This window comes from Gracilinanus agilis, chromosome 1 (assembly GCF_016433145.1).
Source record: "Gracilinanus agilis isolate LMUSP501 chromosome 1, AgileGrace, whole genome shotgun sequence".
NCBI classification, from domain to species: domain Eukaryota; kingdom Metazoa; phylum Chordata; class Mammalia; order Didelphimorphia; family Didelphidae; genus Gracilinanus; species Gracilinanus agilis.
Window position 1 is genome coordinate 796,451,840 of NC_058130.1, and position 9,124 is coordinate 796,460,963.

The 9,124-nt window shown below is 38.8% G+C and overlaps 1 protein-coding gene across 1 annotated transcript; it reads right to left on the reverse strand.

The window, feature by feature from the left end:
• Positions 1-1,015: 1,015 nt before the first annotated feature.
• On the reverse strand, positions 1,016-7,349 carry LOC123230549 (zinc finger protein 2 homolog). The gene is made up of 4 exons (XM_044656681.1): positions 7,274-7,349; positions 3,348-3,522; positions 2,439-3,019; positions 1,016-2,270 (listed from the first exon to the last, which is right to left on the reverse strand). The coding sequence occupies exons 1-4, from the start codon at positions 7,347-7,349 to the stop codon at positions 1,852-1,854; spliced, it is 1,251 nt and encodes a 416-aa protein (XP_044512616.1). The 3' UTR covers positions 1,016-1,851.
• Positions 7,350-9,124: the final 1,775 nt, after the last annotated feature.

The following is a 9,124-nucleotide window of genomic DNA, read 5'->3' on the forward strand; positions in this document are numbered from 1 at the left end:
GATGAAAAGACCAGACCTAAACAGAAAATTTGATGTTCAAATACAAGAATCAAAAGAAACATAAAAAGGAAAATAAGAGAAAATTTAAGAAATTCAATAAAAGCAAACTTTATATTCTTATGTGAAAAGATATTTGTAATTCTTAAAATTTTTATCAGTATTAGAGTAGTTAGGAGTATACATAGACGGGAGTAAGCTGATTAGGATGATATGACATACAAAAAAAATCAAATCAAGGGGTGAAAAAGATGATTGCACTGAGAGGGAAGGGAGCGGTAGAATGGGGCAAATTATTCCACCTAAAGAGGCACTAAAATCTATTTCAGTGGAGGGGAGGTTGAGGGTAGTGACTGACAATGCTTAAACCTTATTCTCATTGTAACTGACTCAGAGAGGAAATAGCAACCACTCATTCAGGTATAGAATCCTACCTGACCCTAAAGTGAAGCAGGAAGGGAATAAGAAAAGGCAGGGAAGCTGAAAAGGGAAGGGAAAATAGGAAGTGGTGATTAAAAGCAAAATACTTGGGAGAAGGGACAAAGTGAAAGGAGAGTCAAAGAGCAGGATGAAGAGGAGAAAATAAACTGGAGAATGCAGTCGTTAATCACAATTTTGAATGTGAATGGGATGAAATCTCCACTAAAAAGGAAGCAGATGGCAGAGTGGATTAAAAACAAGAATCCTATGATATATCATTTACAAGAAATACAGTTGAGACAGGGAGATCCACACAGAGTAAAGGTAAGGGGCTGGAGCTGAATTTATTGTGCATCATCTGTCCATAACATTGATTATCTTTATTTCTTCTGAGTTTTATTTCATCTTGTTCATTTGCTATTTTATTGATATAATTCCTCTTCTTAAGAAGAGTGACTTAAGGTTTATCATTTTTATTATGTCTTTTCAAAGAACCATTTTTAGTTTTATTTATGATTTCTGTGGTTATTTTCATTTCCAATTTCATTATTATCTATTTCTCCTCTTTTGTCCTTATTTTAGATTTATTTGTTGATTCTTTTTTATGTGTTTTCAGTTAATCAATCCTTTTTCTATTTTGTTAATGTAAGTTTGAACGGATATGATTTTTTTCCTGAGGACTGCTGTAGTTGCAACCCAAAACTTATGGAATATTCTTTCAATACTATCACTCATCCTTTAGGATTTCACTGTTGTCTCGCCATTTAGGTTTGTGTCTTGTTTGTGGTCCCCAAACCAATAAATACTTTTATTGTGTTTTGATCTGTAAAGGATGTATTTAAACTCAGGAAGATGAGTCTTCCTGACTCTAGCCAGCACTCTATCCACTGAGCTACCTAGATGTTCAAAACAAGAAAGGAAATGACAACAAACCAGTAAAACCACTAGTTTCCTTATTTGATTCTTTTAATATTTTGAACACTTGTCTTTGGTTTGTTGGATAGCATGATGGCAATTCCTGCTTTTTTTTATTCACTTGATAATACATTTTTACATCCCCTTAGTTTTGCTCTTTGGATATCTTTTTAAAATATATTTCTTATAAGCAACAAGATTTTATATTCTTATCCAAAATGTTGCTCCCTTTTCACTTTACTATATTGCTTGTTCCATTTTCATTTAAAGTTATGATTTAGGTTTGTATTTTCCTTCATTTGTATTGGATATTGTCTTGTTCAAGTTATAATTGTTCTCCCTCTTCTGTAAGCACCGTACTATGTTTTTTCAATTATATTAGTTTAACTTTTGTAAGGTGGTCTGTAATCCTAGTGGTTCTCTTTCCCTCACACCTAATCACCCCTCCTGTTGTTACCTTTTTTCCCCTATGGAATTTTATATTCAAAAACATTTCTTTCCAGCATGAATTCCCTGATGCTAAGTAAGTTCTTTGAACCTACTAAAAGCCTTCCCACATTCATTGCATTCATAAAGTTTCTCTCCATTAGGAATTCTATGATGCAGACGAAGTTCAGCATTTTGGCTAAAGGCCTTTCCACATTTGTAGCATTTGAGAGTTTTTTTTCCATTACGAGTTTTCTTATGTATAGCAAGTTGTTCATTCTCATGAAAAGCCTTTCCATATTCATTGTATTCATAAAGTTTCTCTCCAGCATGAACTCTCTGATGTCTAGTAAGTTGTGAACTCCCATGGAAAGCCTTCCCACATTCTTTACATTCATAAGGTTTCTCACCAGTGTGAATTCTCTGGTGTCGGGTAAGATCTGTGATTTGTGTAAAGGCCTTCCCACATTCACTACATTCAAAAGGTTTCTCTCCAGTATGAATTCTCTGATGTCGAATAAGATCAGGAATCCGGTTGAAAGCCTTCCCACATTCATTACATTTATAAGGTTTTATTCCAGTATGAATTCTTTGATGATCAGCAAGACCCGTGCTCCTTCTAAAGGCCTTTCCGCATGCATTACATTCAAAAGGTTTCTCTCCAGTATGAATTCTCTGATGTTCAGTAAGTCCTGTGCTCCTTCGAAAAGCCTTTCCACATTCTTTACATTTATAAGGTTTCTCTCCAGTGTGAATTCTCTGGTGTAGTGTAAGATGTGTTATCCAAGGGAAGGCCTTCCCACATTCATTACATTCATAAGGTTTTTCTCCAGTATGAATTCTCTGGTGTCGAGTGAGTTGTGAGCTCTGAGTAAAAGTCTTCCCACATTCGATACATTCATAAGGTTTCTCACCAGTATGAATCCTCTGATGTAGGGTAAGTTGTGAGCTCCCTCGAAAAGCTTTCCCACATTCTTTACATTCATAAGGTTTTTCTCCAGTGTGAATTCTTTCATGTAGAATAAGATGTGTCGTCCGGGTGAAGACCTTCCCACAACCATTACATTCATAATGTTTCTGTCCAGTATGAAATCTCTGATGTAGAGTAAGATCTATGCTCTGGTTAAAGGCCTTCCCACATTCTTTACATTCATAAGGTTTATCTCCAGAATGAATTCTATGATGCACAAAAAGCTGTGAACTCTGGTAAAAGGCCTTCCCACATTCATTACATTTGTAAGATTTCTCTCCAATATGAATTCTGTAAAGGAAAGTAATGGGTGAAACGTGGTTAAAAATTTTCCCACATTCACTACATGTTTAAGTATGTATCTTATGATATTTAACTGGGTCTGAATTTTAACTTATTTACACATTCATTAAGCTTCTTTGAAGAGATTCTGCTATAGTTATAAAGGCCTGAACAGACTATGAAACTTTTTTGTAGGTGTCATTTTTACACAGTCTTCTATAAAATAAATATTCTCCACTGTGGAAAAAGGATCAGCCTTAGACTCAAGATTCTGCCACATTTAGCATGGACACTTATTTATTGGGTATCTTAATTATATGACTTTTTTAAAACTTACCTAGAATGTGTCTCTTCATTGATCTGTTGCTTCTCTAACTTAGCCTCCCATTCTGAAATTTCTACCAACTTATAGACACAGAGAAGTTCCCTTGGGAGTCTTTCCAGAGATGATTTTTCCACAGAAATGGCAAGCTGTGGAGTTGACCCTTTGTTTTCAAATGTCACCTCTAAATCTGAAAGATAAAAAATATAACTAACTCTGTTTTCCCTACTGAATGAAGGGTAACTTCTATTTGGTATGTGTTCTGTCTCCTCTGTGAAGAAAAAGAATTGTAAACTATAGGGAAGAACAAATAAAATTAATACTACCCTAAGTTTATATGGCCATTTCATATTCCTAAAGAACTTTAGCATTGATTCTTGTATCCATTTTGTGAGGGAAGGAGATATATTATTCCTTTTCCAAAGAAGAAAACTAAGGCTAAAAGTGGTTTAGTGACTTGCCCAAGGTCACTCAATTAAGTATCAAAGCTAAGACTAGAACCAAGTGGGCTTTTGATATGAAGTTCGGTATCCTTTCAACTATAGCAGTGATGGCAAACCTTTTACAGAGTGCCAGACCCCAACTCCACCCCCCAGAGTGCCATGCCCACCTCCCCCACCAAGTGCCAGGCCCCACCCCCACCCCTTTACCTCACATAGAGGAGGGAGAAATCACTTCCATTGGGCTGCTGGACAGAAGAGCAGGTGAAGTGAGGAATGTCCTCAGCAAGTGTAGAGGGGAAAGGGAGAGGCCTGAGTGCTCCACTCCCCTCCAGCTCTGCTGCCTGTGAACTGCCCACCTTATCCCCTATACACTCCCACTGTCTATTGGGCAGAAAGACAGGGAATGTGAAAAAATGTCATCAGGCAAGGTGGAGATGGCAAAGAGAGCCACTCCACCGAGTCCCTTGGCCTTTCTAGTAACAAACTCTGGCAAAGTGGGGTGGGGGTGGAAGACGGCAACCAAGTGCCCACAGAAAAGGCTCTGCATGCCATCTTCGGCACTGTTATAGGCAAATTCATAAGATAGGATATAAATAGGTAAGATAGGTATGTATCAATGAACAGGCAGCAGGAGGTAAGATCTTGGCTGGGAGATATGGGCATTCTGTTTGGAATGCAGCAGGAGTGTGTTTGAGAGTTGTGAACAGAGATGGAGTAAGGAGCCTAGCTGCTAGGATCCTGTTATCTGTTTGTATCCTGAAACTTTGGAGACCTTGGGGGAATATCAATCAAGTGCCTGGACTGAGAAAAGAATGAGTCAATATAATTGGGTGGACCAATTACAGAGTGCCTTTAACCTTAGTCTCTGGATTTACTAGCTGTCCAAGGATTTTGTTCCTGTAGCTGTACCATTAAGGAATCAGCTTGAAGCAGTATATTCTGTGGTGTGAGAAATCCCCTTGTATCCAAAAGCCCATAGCAGCCACTCCTGTTTCAGCCAGACTATCTGTGCTTGAGCCAGAGAGAAGCCAGCCATTCTGTCAGTTGGCTGACCCTTAAATATTAGATTAGTCTAAACCTTTCCCACTATCCTTCCCCTTACTTCATTAAACTGTTTATGATACTTCCTGTTTGTTTCCTTCTCCATAACCAACAAAGACCCACTTTAGTATAGATTGTTCCCTGGCTAGAGTTAGAGAGACAGTTGGTCTCAACTGCCACTCAGTTCTGTCACCACTCATTCCCAAGCACTGTCCTTTATTTGTGTGTGTGGGGTGAGGTGGGGGTGGAGGGGAGTTTTATTCCCTTGTGTTATCTGTGTATTGGCAGTTTAACCAACTACCCCATCTTTCCTCCTTCTCCCTCTACTATCCCCCCGTGTTTATTTACCCAATACAGCACTCAGGCCATAGGTTCGACATCATTGAACTATAGCATATTGCATCTCTGCAAAAGGTAGCAGCAGACTTTTCAATTAAGGCATAAAAAGCAGAATTAGGACAACTTTGCAAAGCTGTAGGAAGTCTACTTTCAGTTTAACCCAAGAACTCATTACAATTCAACATCCTCATTTGAAAGGTAAGGAAACTAAAACCAAGAGAGCTGAAAGAGAGAGGTCATATAACTGGCAACAGAAGCAAGACCCAAGTCTGGGAAGATCTTCCAATCCAATGGTCATTTCACCCCACCTATTTTTCCCTTTTATTCACTTCATCCACATGACAGTGAATTTACTGTGTGGACAGATTTATGTAGATGGGATGCTCCTCAGTTCAGGAAGTCAATGACAACATCCTTCTCTCACATTAGTCCTTTAAAAAGTACCTCCTGTGTGTCAGGCACTGTGCTAAGTGCTACTGAAGCAAAGAACGGCAAAAAAAAAAAAAAAAGGTCTCTTCTCTAGAGGGACTCGCAGCCTAAAGTGGGGAAACACCAGGAAAACAACTATGTAGAAGTATCTAGAATTTTAACCAATAAAAATGAGATCATTTCCCCAAGTACAGTAAGGTTTATAAATAGAGGCATGTGATCTAGTAGCAAAGGACAGATCAAAGATAGGCCTCCATTTTCCCAGAGGGAGGGCACCCAGCATCCTTTATATCTAGGTGTCTTCCATCTGATTGGCCAGACAATACATTATTCAGGCCTCCTCTGGCAGTCCAAATTGGAAGATATTTTAATGAGAAGGTAGGCTTAGAGTTCTCAGCTCCTCCCCAAATTCTTCATCTAGGAAAGAGAAGAACTATTCTGGTGACCAGATCCCCTACAGCTTCACTGCAGCTAAGAAAAAATGGCTTCCAAATGTGGCTGGGCCACCCTTCTCTGGTACTTAAGAAATGGAATGTTAGCTGGTTTAAGTACCCCAGCTTCCTCTAGCAATCTCGAGCAGAGTCTAGCTATCTCAGGCAAGGTATTCACTGGCTTTTCTCCTACAGTAGACCAGGTCATCCTAAATATTGATGAAGGGAATAGCATGGACAAAATAGGGCATGTTAAGGAAAGGTCTTGCATGATTGGCTTTGTATGGATCTTTGCCAAGCTTTTGTTTAGAAAAGCCCCTGCCCAATTATTTACCTTACTCAGTTAAATCCTTCAGGAACTACCCGACCTTCAGAGGTTGGAGTCTGAGGAAATGGATAGATTCACACAGAAATACTGGTAATAAATAATACAATCCAACATTAATCTTCCTCAATGTATAAACAGGGTAATATGGAGAAAATACACAGGATGAAGGCATAAGCGTTGAGAGGGATTTGGAAAGGCTTCTAGAATGTAAGAGTTAAATTAAATGTTCATGAGAAGGTGGGCCTTTAGCTGAGACTTGAAGACAAAGAATCTAGGAGTTGGAGCTGAGGTAGTGAATTTCAGAATTGGGGAAGAGCTAGTGAAAATGCTGTGAGTCAGGAGATGATGTGTCTAGTTCAGAGATCAGCATACCACAGTCTGAGGGCCAAATCTAGCCAACTGTTTTTGTATGGCCCTCAAACTAAGAATGGTTTTGACATTTTTTTCAAGTTGTATTCTGTTTATTTATGTATATTTACACATGTAATTCATGTGGCCTGTGTCATTGGTAGTTTTATACTTTTATAAAAGTTATGGTATTCCTTTGGTTAAGGTCTATGAGAAGAAGCTGATAAAGTCAAAGCATTAGAGACAATAATCATGGATTTTATCCAATCCAGATGACTACCAGTTTTTCAGACAGGGCAGAGGTCTGGTCACCTTTCTTAATGTAAAGATTCTGTCATTTGTTACACTTGTGGTATGCAGGCTTCAGTTCCTTGATGAATTCAACCTGCACTTTTGATTACTGTTGGATTACTTATTTTATTCTCTGCCTTCCTTGTATCACCTTGCCCTTATAACTGATGCTTTTATTAGCTGACTAAAACAACCTTAGATTTCTAATAGACTTTTAAAAGAGATTCTTTTCTGAAATGTTTTAATTGCCTTTAATTGGGCAATGGGGCATTCAAGTGTTCCACTGTGTACCAGCAATATATTGTTGTAAACGTCCATTGCCATTTCCATAGATCTTCAACAGCTCTCTTAAAGTTTCTTCTGCCATAGTGGTGCTTGTTACCTATCTTTAAGGATATTCTGGGTCAGCTAGGTGATTTACAAGTCTAGAGATGGGAGGCCCTAGATTCAAATCTGGCCTCAGACACACTAACTATATGACCTTAGATAAGTCACTTAACCCCCATTGCCTAGCCCTTATCACTCTTCTGCCTTGAAACCAATATACAGTATTGATTCCAAGACAGAAGATAAGGATTTACAAAAAAAAGTATTCCTAAAAAAGTGGGGAGAGGGGAAGCTAGGTAGCACAGAAGATAGAGCACCAGGCCTAAAGCCAAGGACCAAGATTCAAATCTGGCCTCAGATACTTTCCGTGTGACCCCAGGGAAGTCACTTAACTCCAATTGTTTAGTCCTTGCTGCTCTTCTTAGAACTGACACACGGAAGGTAGGAGTTGTTTTTCTTAAGGGTATTCCTTAACATCTCCTCCTTTCCTCCTGTGGTTCTTCCAATGATAACAGCTGCCAAATATATGTCTGTGTGCAGGACCCACAATGTTTCTATTCTTAAATACTGGGAGATGCATTTATTCATTCATGACCATGAAAGCAGATTTCCATTTTTAATTACTGATTTGTCATACCCGATATGCTAGTTTAATTAATGCCTTTTTGTCATTTTAGTCATGGTATCTCCTTTTCAAAACATTTCAGACTTCAGTACTGTATTTGTCTTGTTTCATTATTAGGTCTAGTTTTTTTCATCCCTCAGTATAATTTCTGGAGTTTTTATAACTGAAGATTTTCAATGAAACCAGACTCTTCAATATTTTACTCTTCAAATTTTAGCAGCCACTCAATTTCATTTCTTATTTTGTCTAACCTCAGTTTTGAAATGAATTGATGTTCTTTAGGCCTTCCCTGAATAGATAGGCAATTTGTGGCTGTGTGAATAGAAGCAGATATTAGTGAGCTTGCTTTCAATGAACAAGATACTTCCCATTTGATTATAATACAGTATCAGAGTCCTGACTCCTGGCGTCAAAGGACTTGGGTTCAAATCCCGCTGCTGATCTCAGGCAAGTCAGTTATCCACTCTACGCCTCAGTTTCCTCAAAAGTAAAATGAGACAGTTGGATGAAATAGTCCCAGTTTCTAGCTCTAACTCTGTAATCCTCTGATTACTTCCAGGGACTCAGGAAAAGATGAGCTCTGGTGGTCATAAACAAAGTGTAAGAGCAGGCGATTGTTAAAATGCTAAAAGAGGCCTAAAACGTGGTGTTCACGAATGAGCACGGCACAGCACAGTTTCTTCTAATCCTCTAAATCTTCCTCATCTTGCTTCTTACAGAAATGGAAGCCCGGCCACGTCTGCCACACACTTGGCTTATGAAACTGATACGCTCACCTTTAGGAATAGCTGGCATTTATACATCTCTTCACACAGATTTTTTCATTTGGTCCTCCCAGGAACTCTGGCAAGTGCTATTGAAGTAAAGTAAATGATTAAAACTAAAACCAGTCAACTAACTCCCACCTTGCATACCTGTCTGATATGTAATGTCTTGTTCTCCTTAAGTCTAAGCACTGGACCAAAACACTGAGTCCTTTTTCTCTAGGGTAAAGTCCTGTTCCTTCCTGAGCACTGAACTGAAACCCTGTGTCTATTCCTAGGTACTAGATCAAAGCTTCAAAAATGTATTTAAACTCCACTCTGACTATGTTGCTTTGGAACTCCTTTGCTGAGTTCCCCTAGCGCGCACTAGAAATAAAGACTTCCCTTTGCTTGGATTGCATTGTCTCCGTGTGCTCCTTGGGTGGC

Bases quoted from the DNA above. Each gene is read 5' to 3' on its own strand.
- LOC123230549 (XM_044656681.1), bottom strand. From the start codon at position 7,349: ATGGCAGAAGAAACTTTAAGAGAGCTGTTGAAGATCTATGGAAATGGC. The intron at 3,523-7,273 runs GTACACAGTGGA...TTTATCTTTCAG, and splicing joins TTTACAACAATATATTGCTG to ATTTAGAGGTGACATTTGAA. The intron at 2,271-2,438 runs ATCAGAGAATTC...ATCTTATTCGAC, and splicing joins GAGCACAGGACTTACTGAAC to ATCAGAGAATTCATACTGGA.